This window comes from Zalophus californianus, chromosome 9 (genome assembly GCF_009762305.2).
Source record: "Zalophus californianus isolate mZalCal1 chromosome 9, mZalCal1.pri.v2, whole genome shotgun sequence".
NCBI lineage: Eukaryota > Metazoa > Chordata > Mammalia > Carnivora > Otariidae > Zalophus > Zalophus californianus.
Genome location: NC_045603.1, coordinates 72934749 through 72956914, shown reverse-complemented (window position 1 = coordinate 72956914; position 22166 = coordinate 72934749). Strand labels below are relative to the sequence as shown.

Here is a 22166-nt window from a genome sequence, read left to right as displayed (position 1 = left end):
AGATTTATTTATTTTAGAGAGAGAGAGAAAAAGAGAGCACAGGACTGGGAGGGGCAGAGGGAGAGAGAGGGGGAATCTTAGGCAGACTCTGTGCTGAGTGTGGATCCTAACACGGGGCTCAGTCTCACGAGACTGAGATCATGACCTGAGCCGAAACCAAGAGTCAGATACTTAACTGACTGCGCCACCCAGGTGCCTCAGGTCCAATGCTATATTAATTATTCTTTCTTTGCTTTGAATTGCCAAAATTAAACTGCATGAATGGCAATGATACTAAAATTTCTTGGAAATCTTTTTACCTGAATTGTGGGTCCGTGAAACTCAGATTTCTTGTCATTTGGAGATGACATGAAGCTTGGAGGGGACCAGTTGTGAGAAAGGCAGATGGAAAGGAGCGCTTCAATATAATTTTAGTTGATAACCTCTCTTATCTTAGTAAGTCCTCTGAATTACTGATGACTTGCTTTTCCTTGGAACTTTTTCTGTAGTCTCTGACCTTTCTCATTCCTATTTTGACTTTCCTCTTCTCAAGTTTATATATTTTAGCAGATCAAATGGTTTTATCTTCTTTTCCTATAGTTGTTACAAGTCATGGACTCATATAGAATGTTTAAACCTCAGTTCAACAAAATAGAAAATTGTAGTTTTGCTCAACCATCTTTTTCAGCAGAATTATCTTCTAACAGGAATATTACAAAACAAAATTTCATTCTCAGAATAGCACCTAGTCCTCAGAAAGTTGCATGTGAAAAAAAGCAGAATGAGCAGGTACATTGGAATCACTGGTCTTAGCATTTTATATCATTGTATTTTTGATATGCTCTTTTTTTCTGTTCTTATGGACTTAAAAAATACTAGTTGTGAATTGCTATAGATATAGCCAAATTAGGGTATCAGTTAAGTATAATAATTCCTCTTTGGTCAAAATTTAATTGTCTGCTCTGTAGAAGATTATGAATCCAAAAATTGGAATCTTTTTAAAAAATCTTTGAAATCATCATTCTTTTATAACATTACTGATAGTGAAATTGAAAATACTTCAGTGTGTTTATATAAAAGTTGATGATTGTAATCACAGTAAATAACTAGTTGGTGATGTCATGGTGGCCCCAATAGTCATGATATGGAAAGGACCCTGTGAATTGCAGTATGTAATCTCAGTGATGTCGTAGTAGTCCATTAATGAATGAGTTGTGATGGTTTGATTCTTTTTATGATTTGACAGATGACAACTGGTTATATGCACTTGAATTAAAACTATACAAATGTGTTTATATAGAGATGTGTAGTGCTAAAATATTGTTTAGTCATTGTATTTTCTAAAGATAAAAATCTAAAAACATGCAGATTTTAAAATTCTGAGATATATCTGCCATAAACTATAGAAAGTAGTCATTTTATTAGATTATATAAAGTTTAAAAATAAGTGAAAAAAATTATTATTATACTAATGTATAATGGTAGTGGGGAAAATGGTTATATAAACATGGTGTCTTGTTAATGGGAATACTCAGTTTTGAATTTCTTCCATTTTTAGCATGCGTTGGTTTTATGCCATATTTATGTATTTATCATTTATAAACAAATTTATAATTTACAAATTTTATGTTATTACACATGGTACATTATATCTAATATATAGTGATATTAGTGATATGATTCAGTTTATGAAAGTATTTATGAAAGTATGTTTTCTGTTTTTCAGAGAAGAGAAAATAAAGTATTATATTTCCAGTGGTAGATGTTAGCCTTATTAATTTAAGGACCCACTAACTTTGGAATGATGCAATGAAAAACATTTATTCAGTTTGTGTTTTATAAGACTAAAATTTGCATCCTAGATAGTTTATAGGATAGAGAGTGTGTAACTCTCTGTAATCTCTACTTAAATAATCTCCTACTTTTAGTCTGCAGGTTAGTGATTGTCTTCAGAGGGGTAAATAATGTTTGGGTTTTTTTTGAAGATTTTATTTATTTATTTTGTCAGAGAGAGAGAGAGAGTGTGCTCACTTGAGCACAAGCAGAGGGAGTGGCAGGCAGAGGGAGAAACAGGCTCCCCGCTGAGCAGGGAGCCCAATGCAGGACTTGATCCCAGGACCCTGGGATCATGACCTGAGCCGAAGGCAAACGCTCAATGACTGAGCCACCCAGGAGTCCCAATAATGTTATACTTAATACACAGAAGAGAAAATTAAAAAGAGAGGCTGATGTTCCTGTTCAAGGTGTAGTGGCACATTGTGAAGTATTAGAAAAGTGTTTAATTGCTTATTTGGAGGAATTTCAAGAAAAGTGAGAATTAAAATGAAACTACAAAATACAACAGAAAATGAGTTGAAACAACAGGTTAGAAGAAAAAGTAGGTTGGGGCTCACTGATCCCTAGAGAAGTAATATTGAGCCAACATAAAGTATTCTCTTCTCTTTTGGTTTGTTTCTCACTTCATGGGATGACTTTGTCTCTGTACCTCTGTCACTGTTTCTCTGAGGCTAAGATATGAGATGTATTACGAGACTTTATTTCCAGGTCTCCCTGACTTTGGACTCCCCCCTTTTCCTCCCTAAGACTTGCAATATCTCTTTTTGTCTTCTCTTCTTTTTTTCCAACTTTGTGTCATTGATTGTTTTTGGACTTCTCATTTCTGTGTTTCATGGCTAATAAATAAAATATATTACAGATATAAATTATTATTGCTGGATAGATTAGTGTTGGGCCACTATAACATCTTACAGTTATGTGGTACCTTCCACATTAACAAATGGATTACCTCATCTGTTTTCCACAAGTCTTTCCATACGTTCCCCATTTTGCACTCAATGATACTGATATTCAGAAAGATTAAAGGAGCATTCTTTAAAATTACTGAATAAATGGATAAAACTGAAATAAATACAACTGTTTTTTGGGGAAAAATTACTTTCAGAGATAATTTGCTCAAGATCCTGGTGTCCTCGTTATTATATATATATATAAGTTATAATTATATTTATAATATATTAATTATTTATAATTAATATATTTTTGAATTTTATTTAATTATATTTATAATATATTTTATAATTAATAATATATGTATTTTAACTTCTGAGGAAATGGTTAGCTCATCATAGTATCAATTCTGTTATTTTAACAATCATTTAAATATTGATATTGCTTTGACTGTTAGCACAATATTTGTTTTGTTTTCAATAAGGACACAGTTACTTTCTTTTAAACTAGAAAATTCATTTTTTTGCATGTGGATATCCACTTAGGTGACACTTTATGGTAAGTAATTTAAATTGTATACATGTATGTACATTTACCATTTTGGCAGGTTCTTCTTTCTTTTTTCAGCTCAGTGAAGTTAATTATTCTAATTCCTTGGTTTCCAAATTAAATGAAAATCAAGATGCTCTCAGTCCAACATATAAAACAGGACAATTTAGGTCATTATTCAAAAGATTAAACAGGTAAGTAAAGATTTTTGAAGATTGTATTTATTATTTATTATTTATGAGAGAGAAAGAGAGAGTGAGAGAGAGGGAGGGGCAGGCTGAGCTGAGCAAGGAACTCGATGCGGGACTCGATCCCAGGACCCTGGTATCATGACCTGAGCTGAAGGCAGATGCTTAACTGACTGAGCCACCCAGACATCCCAAGCAAATATTTTGAAGGAAATAAAGAAGTTGCAGCATTCTTTCTTTGAATTATTAATTCAGTTTTAATGGACAAATATTTTTTAGAAATGTAGACAAACCTAAGTAATACTTCTAGAAAAAAAATACTAGAAGTTAAATGTAGCATTTAATTAACAGTTTTAAGTAATTATTTTCTAATGCGCACATCTACTTTTCATTCATTAAAAAAATATTTTGAGCCAAGGTGCTTTGCATTTGTTTTATAATCTCCATGAATTACTAGTTCTTTTTCTGTATAATAAACATACTAATTTATTTTTCTTATTTATGGTAGTTGATCAGTGCCCCCTTTTATTTTCTAGTTGTATATAAATCCTGGTTCATTTTTAAAATGCATTAAACTTGTAAGACCAGTTTGAATCACTCCTACTAATCATGGTGAGAAACCCTGACTCTGTAATCCTATCCCAGTCTTTGTCATTTTAGTAGATGACACTACTATTCAGTCAGTAGCCAACACCAAGTAAAAGTCCTTGATTGCTTCCTTTTCTTCAACTCCCAGTTATCCATTTCACCAACAAACTTTTGACAATTCTGTATTCTAATAAGCTTTAAAGTTACCTACTCACCTTTCCACCTCTATAGGTTCCATCCCAGTCTTAAGCCACTACTGCCTCTTGCCTGGAGAATTTTAATAACCATGTAACAGTTCATTTTGTTTTCTGTTTTCCTGAGATCCATTTTTTTTTTTTTTACAGCACTATTAATGTATAATCAGCATGCAACAAACTGAATTTATCTAAAATGTGCACTTTGATAAGTTTTGACGTTCAAATATAATGAGCATATTCATCATCACCAGTAGTTTCTTTGGGCATCTTTGTAATCTCTTCCTCTGGCCATTTCACATCCCTTACTCTAATCCCAAGGCAACAGCTGGTCTGCTTTCTGTTACTGTTGATTAGTCTGTATTTTCTAGAGTTTTATGTAAGTGACATCATATACTTTATGTTCTCTGCAGAAATGGGGAGACACTAGTCAGAGTGTACAAACTTCCAGTTATAAGACAAATAAGTTATGGGGATCTAATATACAACATAGTGACTATAAATAATACTACATTACATACTTGAAATTTGTTAATACAGTATCTCAGAGTTACCACATATGCATAACAAAGGTAACTGTATGAGGTGATGAATATGCTAGTTAGCTTGATTGTGGTAATCACTTCCACAAATTATACTTATATGAAATCATCATGTTGAACACCTTAAATATATACAGTTTATTTGTGTTTATTTTTATTTGTCCGTTGTATCTCAATAAAGCTGGGGGTGGGCAGGATCATTTCAAACATACAGGAAGGTTTTTCTCACATTCCTCCAAGTCTATAGCTCCCAACAGTAATCACCATTCTGCCTCCTGTCACCATACATTAATCATGCCTGTCTTGGAACTTCATGTAAATGGAATTTTAGACAGTGGTCTTCTTTTGGTATGGCGATTCATCCATGCTGTTGCTTGCTATTCCAAGTATCAGTACTTAATTCTCTTTATTTCTGCATGTTACTGCACTGTATGAATATTATATTATATAATCTATTTTTTAAATATAGTTGACATACAGTATTTCATTAGTTGCAGGAGTACATATAATATTCTGTTCTTTTTTTTTGTTATTGTGAATTTGTGGATTTGTGAATTCCACATTTGTGAATTTGCCTATCTGCTAAGTTTATTTGTAACTCCAAATTCAATACTTGTGGTACTTCAGCAGTTATTCGCCAACATGTGCTAAGCAGCAAAAAAGTCAAGTTGCCTGAGAAACACACTTCCAGTCAAGGTGGGACAAGATAACACCTTACTTCTTTCTTGTTTCAGTTCTGATATGGTAAATAAGCTAACGTTCCACAGCCTATTTAGTGTTACAGTCTTCACATTTTTTAGCTTTTTGGCGGCAGTCTTTCGGTTTCAAGTGGACTTCAGGCTGGTGTATAAGTGCTGTACAGTTTCCTAAGTACCAGGAGACTGCAATGCACCTTACAGAGAACAGTAGCACACAGGCTGGGTTCAGGCATGACTTACAGCACTGCTGGCCATGAGTTCAATGCGAACAAATCAACAATATATCAATGCAAGTGGTCTTGCGGTGGCACCTCTGCGGCGCGGGCTCGGACCCTCTCCTTGTGTGGCTCCCAGTGAGGCCGCCCCTCCACGAGGCCGCCCCTCCACATGGCCGCTGGGGGGCCATGGCCTCTCCACCATGACTCAGCTTTCCCGCCTTAATAGTCAATTTTTTTTTTTAAGATTTTATTTATTTGACAGAGAGAGACACAGCGAGAGAAGGAACACAAGCAGGGGGAGTGGGAGAGGGAGAAGCAGGCTCCCCACGAGCAGGGAGCCCGATGCGGGGCTCGATCCCAGGATCCCGGGATCATGACCTGAGCCGAAGGCAGACAGACGCTCAACTACTGAGCCACCCAGGCGCCCCGTAATATTCTATTCTTAATGGACATCTGGGATAGTTCAAATTTGTAACTATTATGATAAGAATGCTGCTGTGACATTAAAAAAAAAAATAGGGGAAACACTTCATGCTCATGGATTGGAGGAATCACTAATTTTAAGATGGAAATTTTCCCCAAATTTCTGCCATTCCCTAGCTCCTGGCAGTTCTACTCCTTGCTTCTTGGAATGTCACTTTTTAGAGTCCACATATAGGTGAGGTCATATGGTATTTGTCTGTGTCTGGCTTATTTTACTTAGCATAATATCATCCATGTTCATCCATATTGTCACAAATGGGATGATTTCCTTTTTTTTTTTTGGCTGAACAATATTCCCTTGTATTTAATCTTCTTTAGCTTCTCTTAGTGTATTGTATTATGCTTTTAATAAATAAGGCTTGTGCTTCCTTGGCTGAATTTATTCCTAAATACTTTATTCTTTTTATGCTGGTGTGAATGGCATTTATTATTTTCTTAATTTCATTTTTGGATTGCTCATTGATAAAATATAGGAATATAATTAATTTTTTATATTGATCTTGTCTCCTACGACCTTGCTGAACTCATTATGAGTTACTAGTGGTTTTATACCATACTGGATTATGTTGTCCATATATACAAGTATTTTTACCTCTCTTTTTTCAGTTAGGATGCCTTTTACTTCTTTTTCTTGTGAACTACAGTGGCTAGAACCTCTAGTGTTGAACAGCAAGCAGGCAGGCAAGAGTGGGCATGCTTGCATTGTTTAAAGAAAAAGCATTTCCCTATTATGTTAGCAGTAGGTTTTTTGTAGGTGTCCTTTATCACGTTTAGGAAATTCCCTTCTATTCCTAGTTCATTGAAAGTTTTTATCTTGGATTTTGTCAAATGTTCTTTCTGTGTCCCTTAAGATTATCATGTAGTTTTTTCCCCTTTATTCTATTAATATGTCATATATTATTTTATTTTCAGGTGTTAAACCATCTTGGGTTCCTGGGATAAAAGCTGTTTGGTCATGGTATATAATCCTCTTCATATATTGTAGGATTTGGTTTGTTATTATTTGGTTGATGACTTTTATGTCTCTATTCATGAAAATTGGTGTGAATTTTTTTTCTTGTAGTGTCTTTGGTGCCAAAGTAATACTAACCATACAGAATAAGTTGGAAAATGTGTCGTCCTCTATTTAATGAAGGAGTTTGTGGAGAATTGGTATGATTTTTTTCTTTAAGTGTTTTTGCATCTGGGCTTTTATTCCTGGGAAGATTTTTAACTTCTAATTTTTTTTATGTCTGTTCAGATTTTCTAATTTCTTGAGTCAGTTGTAGTAATGTATATTTTTCTAGGAATTTATCCATTTCATCTAAGTTGTGTGATTTGTTAGCATAAAATTGTTTATAGTATTTCCTTGAAAACCTTTTAATTTCTGTAAAGTCACTAATGATGTCCCTGATGAGCAGGGAGCCTGATGAGGGCCTCCATCTCAGGATTCTGGGATCATGACCTGAGCCAGGCAGATGGTCAACTGACTGAGCCACCCAGGCATCCCTGATGTCTCTTCTTTAATTCCAGATCTGTGTCTTTGCTCCTTTTTTTCTTGGTCACTATAGCTAAAGATTTGCTAATTTTATTGATATTTTTAAAAAACTAAGTTTTGTATTTCTTTAGTGTTCTCTATTATTTTTGTTTTCCATTCCATTGATTTCTGCCTTAATGTTTATAATTTCCTTCTTTTGCTTCCTTTGGGTTTAGATTGCCTTTTTTTTTTTTTTTTTTTTGGTAGATTCTTAAAGTATAACCTTAACTTATGATTTGATATTTTCTTTCTACTTAGTATAGACATTTAAAACTATAAATTTCCCTCTAACCAGTGCTTAGAGGCCAACCAATGATTACTTGGAGGTTGTGTTTAAACATCTTGAGCCAATAAGGCTTCTTTTGTGTGCAAGACCTCACATTCAGCTGGGGTTGAGTACATACCTGAGGCCCTCTCCTGAGTGTGTATACAGACTTACACATGTATGCAGCCTTTCAGACCACTGGGGTGTTTTGCAGTTTATTAGAGCTCATTATGCCTGTTTGTTTCCTGGATCTCTCTATGAAATTTATGGATTTTTTTTTTTTTTTTTTTTGCTTGCTCCAAATATTGCAGCCCCAGTTAGTTGCAGTGTTGGGCTTTCCTGATGGTTTGCCACCAAGGTAATGATTACTTTTGACAAATTCCTGGGCATGGGGCTCCCCTGTCTTCACTTCTAGACTACTGAGCCTTTGTAGAACTACCAGCTATGGAGTAGGGGTGAAAGGAAGGTAGCTTCCTGAAGCTAAAACTCCACAGATTCCCACTGTTCCTGCTAAGGTTTAGTAGTTTTTCTTGAAGTACTGCTTCTCAGTTTATTGCACGCCTTTGTTACTCTCCAGATTTTGAAATGATTGTTTTTGCAAGTGGTATATGGTTCTGTCATTACTTTTGGGGGGCAGGATTTATTTGCCAGACTTTCATGCATCATTCCTGAAGTCCTGCCCCACACTGATTAATTTTTAAATGTTAAGTGAGCCTTGTATTCTGGAGATAAACCCCACTTGGTTACAATGTGCTATCCTTGTTAAACATTTTTGGGTTTGATGTGCTAAAATTTTGTTAGGAATTTTTGCATTAATCTTTATGAGGGATATTTTCTATGTTTCTTTTCTTTTGATATCTTCATCTGGTTTTGCTATTAGCCTAATTGTTGATGTCATAGAGTAAGCTGGGAAATATTCCCTCCTGTGTAATTTTCTGAAGGAGTTTATGTAGAATTGGTACAATTTCTTTCTTAAATGTCTGATAGAGTTCATCAGTGAAGCCACTTGGTATGGAGTCTTTTGATGGGAAGGTTTTGTTTATTATAATTTCCATTTTTTTACTATATACAGGGGTAGTCAGATTATTATTATTTTTTTTTTGAGTAAGCTTTGGTAGTTTGTCATACAAGGAATGCATCTATTTTGGGGTGCCTGGGTGGCTCATTTGTTAAGCGTCTGCCTTCTGCTCAGGTCATGATCTCAGAGTCCTGGGATCGAGCCCAGCATCGGGCTCCCTGCTCAGTGGGAAGCCTGCTTCTCCCTCTCCCACTCCCTCTGCTTGTGTTCCCTCTTTCGCTGTGTCTCTCTCTGTCAAATAAATAAATAAAATCTTTAAGAAAAAAAAAGGAATGCATCTAACTTATGTTCTACATTGTAGAACTTACTGACTTAAAGTTATCCATAATATTCTTATGCTTTTAAAATTTTTTAAATTTATAGTGTGTCTTTTCTCTTATTACTAATATGAGTAAGTTGTGTCTTCTCCCTTCTTTTTCCTGATCATTGTTTTAAATTTAAAACTAATTGGCCTTTAACATTATACTAATTTCAGGTATAAAATGTAATTAAATATTTGTATACATTGTAAAATGATCACAATAAGTTTACCATTTGTCACATACAAAGTTATAATTTTTTTGTAATGAGAACTTTTAAGATTTACTCTTAGCAACTTTCAGGTATGCAGTACAATATTATTGACTATAATCACCATGCTGTACATTCCCACAACTTACTTATTTTATAATTGGAATTTTTTTTCATCTCTTGACCCACTTCACCCACTCCCCAACTTACCTCCTCTCTGGCAAATACCAGCTTGTTCTTTGTATCCATGAGTTTTGTTTTGTTTGCTTGTTTTATTTTTTAGATTCTGTATGTAAGTAAAACTATATGGTATTTTTCTTTCCCTGTGTGGCTTATTTTACTTAGCATAGTACCCTCAAGTTCCATCCATGTTGTCACAAATGGCAAGATTTCATTCTCTCTCTCTTCTTCTTTTACCTTCTTTCTTTTTTTCCTTTTAATTTATTCATTTGAGACAGAGACAGAGAGAGAGAGACAGAGAGACAGAGAGCATGAGCAGGGGAGAGAGGCAGAGGGAGAGGGAGAAGCAGACTCCTCGCTGAGCCAGGAGCTGAATGCGGGGCTCGATCCCGGGACCCAGAGATCATGACCTAAGCCGAAGGCAGGCACTTAATCATCTGAGCCACCTAGGCACCACCCCTTTTTTTGTTGTTTTTACTTTCTTAATCAACATTTATGAGTAAAATAAAAAGAAGAAACCAGGAGTGATTCCCTGGAGTTTGTCCTGAGGCTAAATTTCTTTTTTTAAAACTTATTTAAATTCAATTAGCCAACATACAGTAAGTATATCATTAGTTTTTGAGGTAGTGTTCAGTGATTCATTAGTTGTGTATAACACCCAATGCTCATCAGATCACGTGCCCTCCTTAACGCCCATCACCCAGTTACCCCGTCACCCCACCCTCCTCCCTTCCACAACCCTCAGTTTGTTTCCCAGAGTTAAGAGTCTCTCATGGTTTGTCTCCCTCTCTGATTTCTTCCCATTCAGTTTTCCCTTCCTTACCCTACAATCCTCTGTGCTATTCCTTACATTCCACATACGAGTGAAACCATATGATAATTGTCTTTCTCTGATTGACTTATTTCACTTAGTATAACAACTGGAGGCAGTTCCATCGATGTCGATGCAAATGGTAGGTATTCATCCTTTCTGATGGCTGAGTAATATTCCATTGTATGTATGAACCACATCTTCTTTATCTATTCATCTGTTGAAGGACATCTGGGCTCCTTCCACAGTTTGGCTATTGTGGACATTGCTGCTGTGCATATTGGGGTGCATGTGCCTCTTCTTTTTTACTACATCTGTATCTTTGGGGTAAATACCCAGTAGTGCAATTGCTGGGTTGTAGGGTAGTTCTATTTTTAATGTCCTGAGGAACCTCCATACTGTTTCCCAGAGTGGCTGCACCAGTTTGCATTCCCACCAACAGTATAAGAGGGTTCCCCTTTCTCTACAACCTCTCAAATGTCCTGTCTTGTTAATTTTAGCCATTCTGACTGATGTAAGGTGGTATCTCATTTTCATGGTTTTGATTTGTATTTCCCTGACAGTAAATGATGTTGAGCATTTTCTCATGTGTCTTTTAGCCATTTGTATGTCTTCTTTGGAGAAGTGTCTGTTCATGTCTTCTGCCCATTTCTTGACTGGATTATTTGTTTTTTGGGTGTTGAGTTTGAGAAGTTTTTTATAGATCTTAGATACCAGCCCTTTATCTGTTAAGTCATTTGCAAATATCTTCTCTCATTCTGTAGGTTGTCTTTTAGTTTTGTTGACTATTTCCTTTGCTGTGCAGAAGCTTTTTATCTTGATGAAGCCCCAATAGTTCATTTTTGCTTTTGTTTCCCTTGCCTTTAGAGATGTATCTTGCAGGAGGTTGCTGTGGCCAAGTTCGAAGAGGTTACTGCCTGTGTTCTCCTAGGATATTGATGGATTCCTGTCTCACATTGAGGTCTTTCATCCATTTTGAGTTTATCTTTGTGTATGGTGTAAGAGAATGGTCCAGTTTCATTCTTCTGCATGTGGCTATCCAATTTTCCTGGCACCATTTATTGAAGAGACTGTCTTTTTTGGATGTTTTTTTCCTGCTTTCTTTAAGATTAGTTGACCATAGAGTTGAGGGTCCATTTTTGAACTCTCTATTCTGTTCCATTGATCTATGTGTCTGTTTTTGTGCCAGTACCATGCTGTCTTGGTGATCACTGCTTTGTAATAAAGCTTGAAATCGGGCAACGTGATGCCCCCAGCTTTGGTTTTCTTTTTCAACAATCCCCTGACTATTTGGGGTCTTTTCTGGTTCCATACAAATTTTAGGATTGTTTGTTCCAGCTCTGTGAAAAATGCCGATGGTATTTTTATAGGGATTGCATTGAATGTGTAGATGTCTCTAGACAGCACAGGCATTTTAATGTTTATTCTTCCAACCCATGATCATGGAATGTTTTTCTATCTCTTTATGTCTTCCTCAATTTCTTTCATAAGTGTTCTGTAGTTTCTAGAGTACAGATCCTTTACCTCTTTGGTTAGGTTTACTCCTAGGTATCTTATGGTTTTTGGTACAGTTGTAAATGGAATCAATTCCTTAATTTCTCTTTCTTCAGCCACATTGTTAGTGCATAGAAATGCAACTGATTTCTGTGCATTGATTTTCTATCATGCCATGTTGCTGAATTCCTGTATGAGTTCTGGCAATTTTGGGGTGGAGTCTTTTGGGTTTTCTACATAAAGAATCATGTCATCTGCAAAAAGAGAGAGTTTGATTTCTTCTTTGCCAATTTGAATGCCTTTTATTTCTTTTTGTTGTCTGATTTTTGAGGCTAGGACTTCTAGTACTAAGTCGAACAATAGTGATGAGAGTGGGCGTCCCTGTCATGTTCCTGTCCTTAAGGGAAAAGCTCTCAGTTTTTCCCCTTTGAGAATGATATTTGCAGTGGGCTTTTCATAGTTGGCTTTTATAATATTGAGGTATGTTCCCTCTATCCCTGTACTTTGAAGACTTTTATTCAAGAAAGGATGCTGTATTTTGTCAAATGCTTTTTCTGCATAAATTGAGAGGATCATTTGGTCCTTGTTTTTTCTTTTATTAATGTGATCTGTCATGTTGATTGATTTGCGAATGTTGAACCACCCTTGCATCCCAGAAATCCCACCTGGTTGTGGTGAATAATCCTTTTTTTAATGTACTGTTGGATCCTATTGCTAGTATCTTGGTGAGTATTTTGGCATCCATGTTCATCAGGGATATTGGTCTATAATTCTACTTTTTGAAGGGATCTTTAGCTGGTTTTGGGATCAAGGTAATACTGGCCTTGTAGAATGAGTTTGGAAGTTTTAATTCCATTTCTATTTTTTGAAACAGCTTCAGTAGAATATGTATTATTTCTTCTTTAAATATTTGGAAGAATTCTCCTGGGAAGCCATCTGGCCCTAGATTCTTGTTTTTTGGGAGATTTTTGATTACTGCTTCAATTTCCTTGCTGGTTATTGGTCTGTTCATATTTTTTATTTCTTCCTGGTTCAGTTTTGGTAGTTTGTAAGTTTTCAGGAAGGCATCCATTTCTTCCAGATTGCCTAATTTATTAGTTGGCATATAGTTGCTCATAGTATATTCTTAAAATTGTCTCTATTTCCTTGGTGTTGGTCATGATCTCTCCCTTTTCATTCATGATTTTATTAATTTGGGTCCTTTCTCTTTTCTTTTGGATAAGTCTGGCCAGAGGTTTATTAATTTTTTTTAATTCTTTCAGAGAACCAGCTTCTAGTTTCGTTGATCTGTTCTACTGTTCTTCTGGTTTCTATTTCACTGATTTCTGCTCCACTCTTCATTGTTTCTCTTCTCCTGCTGGGTTTAGGCTTTATTTGCTGTTTTTTCTCCAGGTCCTTTAGGTTTAAGGTTAGCTTGTATATTTGAGATTTTTCTAGTTTTTTGAGAAAGGCTTGTAATTGCTGTGTACTTCCCTCTTAGGACCGCCTTTGCTGTATCCCAGAGGTTTTGAACCCATGTGTTTTCATTCTCATTAGTTTCCATGAATTTTTTAAGCTCTTTAATTTCCTGGTTCACCCATTCATTCTTTAACAGGATGCTCTTTAACCTCCAAGTGTTTGAGTTCCTTCCAAATTTCTTCTTGTGATTGAGTTCCGGTTTCAAAGCATTGTGGTCTGAGTATATGCAGGGAATAATCTCAGTCTTTTGGTATCAGTTGAGACCTGATTTGTGACCTAGTGTGTGATCTATTCTGGAGAAAGTTCCATATGCATTTGAGAAGAATGAATATTCTCTTGTTTTAGGATCAAATGTTGTATATATATCTGTGGAGTCCATCTGGTCCATTGTGTCATTCAAAGCCCTTGTTTCTTTGTTGGTCTTCTGCTTAGATGATCTGTCCATTGCTGTGAGTGGGGTGTTGAAATCTCCTACTATTAATGTATTATTATCAATATATTTCTTTACTTTGGTTTATATAATTGGCTGCTCCCGTATTGGGGGCATAAATATTTACAGTTGTTAGATCTTCTTGTTGGATAGACCCTTTAAGTATGATATAGTGTCACTCTTCATCCCTTATTACAGTCTTTGGTTTAAAATCTAATTTGTTAGTTATGGGGATTGCTATCCCAGCTTTCTTTTGAGGTCCATTAGCATGGTAAATGCTTCTCCACCTCCTCACTTGCATTCTGGAGGTGTCTTTAGGTCTAAGATGATTCTTACTTTTTTATCCAATCTGATACCCTGTGTCTTTTGGTTGGAGCATTTAACCCATTTACATTCAGAGTAACTATTGACAGATATGAATTTAATGCTATTGTATTGCCTGTGAAGTCCCTGTTTCTGTAGATTGTCTCTGTTTCTTTATGGTCTGTATTACTCTTGGGGTCTCTCTTCACTTACAGTGTCCCCCTTAATATTTCTTGCAGGGCTGCCTTGGTGATCACATATTCTTTCAGTTTCTGTCTGTCCTGGGAGCTCTTCATCTTTCCTTCCATTCTGAATGACAGCCTTGCTGGATAAAGTATTCTTGGCTGCATGTTCTTGTCATTTAGTACCCTCAATGTATCTCACTGGCCATTTCTGGCCTGCCAGGTTTCTGTGGATAGGTCTGATGTTATTCTGATGTTCTTCACTCCATATATAAGGAAGCTCCTCTCCCTAGCTATTCATCCCCCAGGCCCCTTTCAGAAAGGGATATCTCTGACTGGAACAGATTTCTAAGGGTTCTGATTTTGTGCTCCAGTGTTATACCACTTTGCAGTAGCTAGCTTATGGAGGCTCCCTCCTTCCTCCATTTATCTTCCAATACTTCCCCACATTCCAATACTCCACACATCCTACCTTACAAAAAGCCTTCGCTTTTCTGCTCTTAGAGTTCCAGATATATTTTCTTATATCTCAGGCTGATTTCGTGGGTGTTCAGAATGGTTTGATAGATATCCAGCTAAATTTGAGGGATCTGCTGAAATGAGGTCCCCTACTCCTCCGCCATCTTGCCTCTTCCTCTCGTTCTTTTTTATAGTAAGTAGTATTCCATTACACACACACACACACGCACACACACACACACACACACACACACCTTCCTTATCCATTTATTTATCATTGATGGACACTTAGGTTGTTTCCATATCTTGGCTATTATAAATAATGCTTCAGTGAACATTGGAGTACATATATCTTTTTACCTTTTTTCCCCTGCTCATTATGATATAGAGACTTACTAATTTTATTTATCTTCTCCCAGAATAATCTTTTAGTTTCACATATTTATTTTCTATTTTTTATTTCATTGAATTCTGCTCTTTATTTCCTTTTGCCTGTTCCTTTGGATTTAATTTAGTTTTTTTCTATTGTCTCAGGGTGAAAGCTGAGGTCATTGCTTTGAAGTCATTTTTCTTTTCTAATATAGGTGTTTTCACGCTATAAATTGTCCATTAACTGCTCCTTTTGCTGCATCCTACAAATTTTGATGTTTTTTCATTCAGTTGAAAGTGTTCCTAATTTTTCTTTTAATTTCTTTTTCAATCCATGAGTTACTTAGAAATTTGTTGTTTCGTTCCTAGAAATCCTAAGGCATTCCTGTATCTTTCTGAATTAATACCATTGTGGATAGGAAATATCCTTTGTATGATTTGAATCCTTTCAAATTTATTGAAACTTGTGTTATGGTCAAGAGTATGGTTTATATTTAATGTGGTAATTGATATGGTTGGGTTTAAGTCTGTTCTCTTTTTTTTTAATTTTTTAAAAAGATATTTATTTGAGAACAAGACAGAGTGAGCAAGCGAGAGAGCACATGAGCTCTCTCATGAGAGGCCGAGGGAGAGGGAGAAGCAGACTCTCCACTGAACAGGGAGCCCGATGTGGGACTCGATCGCAGGACCCTGGGATCATAACCTGATCCAAAGGCAGATGCTTAACTGAATGAGCCATCTAGGTGACCCTAAGTCTGTTCTCTTGTTTTTTATTTGTCCCATATAATGTTTCCTTTTCCTCTTTATCTGCCTTTATTTCGTTTGAGTGTTTTCTCTGACTTAATTTACCCCTTTTATTGGCTTATTACTTATATCTGTTTTGTTTTTCAGTGGTTGCTTTATAGTATATATTTTAATTTATCACAGTCTATCTTCAAGTTATACAACTTCACGTATAGTATAACAACATAATAGTATGCTTTCTTTTCTCCATTCTGGCCTTTGTGTTATGTTCATAATATTTTATTTCTATGTATGTTACAGATCCAATAATACATTATTGCTCTTTTTAAAGAGAGTTATAAGAAAACATATTTTTTATATTTAAGCACAAATTTACCATTTTTGGTGGTCTCGATGATTTTGTGTAGATCTAGAATTTCATCTGGTGACATTTTCCTTCAATTCTAAAGACTTTAAAATTTCTTCTAGTATAGGTCTGCTAGTGATGAATTATTTTTATCTTTTGTGTACTTGTCTTTATTGTACTCTTTTTGAAAGATGTCTTTTGACTTGCATTGTTTCTAACTAGAAATTTGCTGTCATTTTTATCTTAATATCTGTATATACAAAATATAATTTTTCTGTTTTTAAGATTTTTCTATCATGGATTCTCTGTCATGCATGTTCTACCATGGATTTTTATCCATTGATTAGGATGTTCATTTTCTTTCCACTTTTTGTGTTTTGGCAGTGTGGAGTTTCTTAAATCTGTGGACTTACTATTTTTATCAAATTTGGAAACAGTTCAGCCATTAATTTTTAAAATATTTTTTCTGATTCCTTTTTCCTCTGTGAGGACTCAAATTACATTAAATTAGTCCACTCGAAGTTGTGTCCCAGTTTACTGATGCTTTGTTCATATATTTTCAGGATTTTTCTTTCTGTGTGTTTTACCTTGTATAGATTATATTGCTTTATCTTCAAAATCACTAGTTGTATCTTCTTTGATGTCTCATCTGAAAAATCTGTTCAGTATATTTTTCATCTCTGTAAGTTTCATTCAACTTTTCTTTATATATTCCATGCATTTATTTCAACATGCTCAGTCTTTCCTCTATCTTCTTGAATATAGGGAATATAGGCACAATAACTTTTTTAATATCTATGTCTACAAATACTATCATTTGTGTCATTTCTTGATCTGTTTCTAATAATTGATTTTCCTTCTCATTATGGGTTGTACTTACTTCTTTGTATTCCTGATAATTTTGTTTGGATTCTGTAAATTCTGAATTTCATCTTTGTGGTGTCTGGAGATCTTTGTATTCCTGTAAATCATCCCAAGCTTTGTTCTAGATACAGTTTAGTTATTTGGAAATACTATGATCTTATTGAGGCTTGCTTTAAATTTTGTTAGGCGGGACTAGATATACCTTTAGTTTATGGTTAATTTTGCCCCCTGCTGAGGCAATATACCTTTCTGAATACTCTGTGATTCCTTTTGAATTATGAGGTTTTCCACTCTGGTTGATGGGAACACAAAATTTTCCCATCTGTATGTGAGTTCCTGGACTTGTACCATCTTATCCTGTTAGATATTTTATTCTCCTCCCTACCTCCAGCCTTGGGCATTATTTCTTCATATGCATGTGCTGATCAGTACTTACCTGAAGATTTGAGAACTCGCTGTAGATCTCTAGAGTGCTCTCTCTTTGAAGCACTCTCCTAATGATAATCTGCCCTGTGAACTCTATCCTCTGTATTCTTTCTGAACCCCCAGCTCTGTTTTCTCAACAAAGGGAATCTGTGAGCTCTAACTGGGTTGTCCCTTTATATTCTGTGGCTTGTATACTTTCTGCAAGCAGTAAGCTAGGAGCAATCATGGGGTTCACCTCATTTGCTTTCTTTCTCAAGAATCATTATCCTGGGGGTGCCTGGGTGGCTCAGTCAGTGTCTGCCTTCAGCGTCTGCCTTCAGCTCAGGTCATGATCCCAGGGTCCTGGGATCAAGCCCTGCATCAGGCTCCCTGCTCCGTGGGGAGCCTGCATCTCCCTCCCCCACTTCCCCTGCTTGTGTTCCCTCTCTCGCTGTCTCTCTCTCTGTCAAAAAATAAATAAAATCTTAAAAAAAAAAAGAATCATTATCCTGTTCTACCTGATGGTCCATGTATGAAAACTTTTATCTCATATATTTTGTCCAGTTTTTTAATTGTGTCAGTCAGGAGGATAAGTCTAGTTCCTCTTGCTTCGTATTGGCCAGTTGGAAGTTTTGAAACTTATTCACCTAGCAATCAAACTGATATTTTTCAAGGCAAAAAACAAGTCAATTTTACTTTTGTATTTAGAACCTTTCAGTACTTCTTATTGTTCTTTTAAAAAAATAAAGCTCTATTCATATGACTGAGTAATTCAACTACTGGGTATCCAAAGAAATTTAAAACACTAATTCAGAAAGATGTATGCACCCCTTTGTTTATTACAGCATTATTTACAAGGGCTAAATTATGGAACCAACTCAATGTCCATCCATAGTGGATAAAAAGGATGTGTGTGTGTGTATATATACACATTATGGAATATTACTCAGCCATAAAAAAGAATGAAATCTTGCCATTTGCAACAACATGAATGGATCTAGATAGTATAATGCTGAATGAAACAAGTTAGAGAAAGACAAATACCATATGATTTCACTCTTGTGGAATTTAAAAACAAATGAACAAAGAAGAAAGAGACAGATGACCAGATACTTAAATTTAGAGAACAAACTGGTGGTTACCAGAGGGGAGGTGGGTGGGTGGGGTGAGTGAAATAGATGAAGGGGATTAAGAGTACACTTATCATGATGAGCACTGAATAATGCATAGAATTATTGAGTCATTACATTGTATACCTGAAATTAATATAACACAATTATGCTTGAATTAAAAATATTAAGTTCTGTATAATCTGGGCCCTTTTAAGACTTAGGTCATAGGTTTTCATGGGTTTTCCTTCACTGATTCTATTCAATCTTTCTTTTTCTTTTCTTTTTTTAAGATTTTATTTGAGAGAGAGAGTAAAAGAGAGCACAAGCTGGGGGGCTGGGCAGAAGGAGAAGCAGACTCCCCACTGAGGAGGGAGCCTAACTCGGGGCTCCATCCCAGGATTCTGGGATCATGACCGGAGCCAGAGGCAGATGCTTAACTGACTGAGCCACCCAGGCACCCCTGTTCTTTTCTTTTTGTTCCTCAAATGTGTGGCAAATTTTGCATTTGTGCTTATTATTCTATTCCTTTAGAATATGCTTACTCCTTTCTTCACATGTTTAACCATTCTGTGTCTTTCACTTATTTATCACTTCCTTACTAAGGATTTTTCTGACCAGACTATCTGATACAGGACTTTTTTTTTTTTTTTAAAGATTTTATTTATTTCTTTATTTGTGAGAGAGAGAATGAGAGATAGACAGCACGAGAGGGAAGAGGGTCGGAGGGAGAAGCAGACTCCCTGCTGAGCAGGGAGCCCGATGTGGGACTCGATCCTGGGACTCCAGGATCATGACCTGAGCCGAAGGCAGTCGCTTAACCAACTGAGCCACCCAGGCGCCCTGATACAGGACTTCTAACACAAGTTATTCCATCACATTATCTTGTAGCATCTGTAAAGGCACTGTAATTATCTTTGTTTATTTCTGTATTTCTTTTATCCTTTGTACTTATTAATGGTTAATTATTTATTATTTTCCTTAACTAGAATATAAGCTGTATTGTCTCCCTACCACATAATAGGCATACATTAAATATCTGTTTAATATACATAGATAAGTCTTTCTTTACATTTATTTTTTGAGTAAAAAAAATTTCTCTGGTGTTAATGTATTATATTATTGCATACTATAGGTTATGCCTTTTGCCATAATATTTCGCATTATGTTGCCCAAAACACCAGTGAGACCTGTGTTGATTAATAGTGTAGGATCGTGATCTGTCAACATTCATGGGTAAAACATCTCTCTCTCCTTAATAGCAAATTGAATTCTTTTATTTCTCTGTCCACAACACATGGCATAGTGTCTGGAACACAACAGGTGTACTGCTTCTTAGGTATTTAATAAATAATTTAAAAAATAAAATTGGAGAATCTTTCAGAATTCTAGTGGCCTATATTTCTTTGGTACCTCCAGGCTCTGGAACAACCCAACCCCCAAGTAAATTTGTTGATAGTGAGTGACAATAAAATTTGAAATATCTTGATTTCTAATTATGTTCTATGATAGCTTTCATTTGATACAAGTTGGACATAAAGTAGAATTATGATTTCTGCATTAGAAAGGAACTTAAATTTATCTAGTCTAGCCTTTTCATCTAATTTATCTTATATCATGGCTTTAGTATATATGCATTTGTATCACATTTTTCTGCCTTGGGAACTTCAGAGTTGTTAGGTTGAGAAAAATCTGTTATGATATTCTTATGACTATTTGATTTTATGTTTTAACAGGATAATTTTCCTCTGCACAGTCTTTAAATATCTTTCTCTGGTTAAATGAAGCAGCAGCTATACAGTAATTGTCTAGGTTATTCACTAGATCTTATGATAGAAGACAAGACAGACTATAGGTTTTTGTTTTCTTAATATAACAGTAAATTGAACCCTTGCTAATTTTTCATTTTGAAATACTGAACTAAGTGTAGATTATTTTTATACTCACTAAGGTACTAGAAGAGTACATTAGATAAATTTTGACCCAAAGCAATATTCGACCCAAAATTCTACCCAAAGCAATTTAAATTAAAAAAATTAAAACCTAGTCTAGGTAAATATTAGTAGTTATTCAGTATGTTCTCTAAGAATTTAATTGTTTTGAAATGAAAATGCTGTATGTTTTTCTTGCTAAATATGTTTTTATTTATCTTCAAGTCCAGGCAGTAGGAATTTCCTTACTGGAAGACCTGTTGTGGATATGGGTGAAGAATGTGGAAGCATGGATGAGCAAAGACAGTCAGACTTCATTACTGAAAAACAGTCAGTACAACATATTTGGGGAGAAAATAGGAGAGAGCTTTCAAATTTTTTTGAAAGTGTGAACCAGCCAAAAGCCAGCCTTTTATCAGAGAATTGTAACTCTTTTATTAGTGAAAATGTCATCAATTTATTAAGCATAGATCAACAGAGGATAAAGAAACCCTTTGACAAGTGTGGTTATGACAGTATGGGAGATATTTGTGCAATCACAAGTTCTGATAAAAATGATTCAACTGATAGATGCGTTAGAAGAATTTTTACAGATCCAGTGTTGGCTCTTAGTAATTCTACTTTTAATAAAACAAGTTATCCAGAAAAGTGTCAGCCAGACAAGAGGTATCAAAAAGAGTACCACAATAATGATAGAAATACTTTTAGTACATCTTTTGAAAAGAATTGTTCTGCAGCCAGCTTTGAAAAAAAAGGTGAGTGTTATACATGGAAAACATAATCTTTTGGGATTTTTTGTTTTCAATTTGTGTGTGTGTGTGTGTGTGTGTGTGTGTGTGTGTGTGTGTGTGTGTGTGTGTAAGAACAGGAAATTAGAAACAATGACATTCTATTATATGACTTTTTGGATCAGTAATTTTATTCTCTATGTGGTTTGTAAGCTTCAAATTAAAAAACAGATAGTGTCTGTTAAGGTTTTGAGTTCAATGCATACTTTTATTTTTAAAGGAAAATTTAAAAGTGATTACCAAGAGAAGACACCACAGAATGGAGGCCAGAAATATCCAGTGAATCATATGTAAGTTTTTAGGTAAATCTGGGGAATACAAATCAGGATCTATTAGTATAATGCATGTTGAATGTTGGAATTGATGAAAAGTGAGTAGGCATATTGCTCTCTGAGGGTGGGTAGACCAGCCTCAAGGAAGGCTTCTCAGCTGTCAGAATCTTGGTAATAATCACCTCATTTGAGAGTATGGTGCCTTATATTTGCTATTGCAAAACTAACTGGAATCTAAGTATTAATTAGGTTTGAGAAAACTGACTTCTGTGTTCAAGAAACTTACAGACTCACCAGAATGCAGTTTATTGATTTACAGTAAGAAATAGAAGAGTCACATGTATAGGAATGCTTACTTGCATGGTAAGCATATTTTCTAACTTTTGGCTCAGCTCTCCATGGGTAGGTTGTTTGGTTATTATAGAGTCAGAGCAAGAGAGTGATAGAATTCAACTGTAATGGCATAAGCATATTAACATTTTATGG

The 22166-nt window shown here is 35.4% G+C and overlaps 1 protein-coding gene across 23 annotated transcripts in view; it reads left to right on the top strand.

Annotated features, from left to right (window-relative positions):
* Positions 1-22166, top strand: part of C9H12orf40 (chromosome 9 C12orf40 homolog) — a 228712-nt gene that overhangs the window by 128056 nt on the left and 78490 nt on the right. For 22 of the 23 annotated variants that reach the window (XR_003519738.1, XR_003519737.1, XR_003519739.1 and 19 more), the window contains exons 7-9: positions 3334-3449; positions 20846-21375; positions 21629-21698. Coding sequence is in view for 7 of the 23 variants with exons in the window: in XM_027592535.1 (XP_027448336.1) it covers positions 3334-3449; positions 20846-21375; positions 21629-21698 (716 nt within the window). In the remaining 16 variants the exon portion in view is untranslated. Of the gene's footprint in view, positions 1-579; positions 769-3333; positions 3450-20845; positions 21376-21628; positions 21699-22166 lie in introns of all 23 variants that reach the window. The other variant, XM_027592530.1, reaches the window with a different exon arrangement.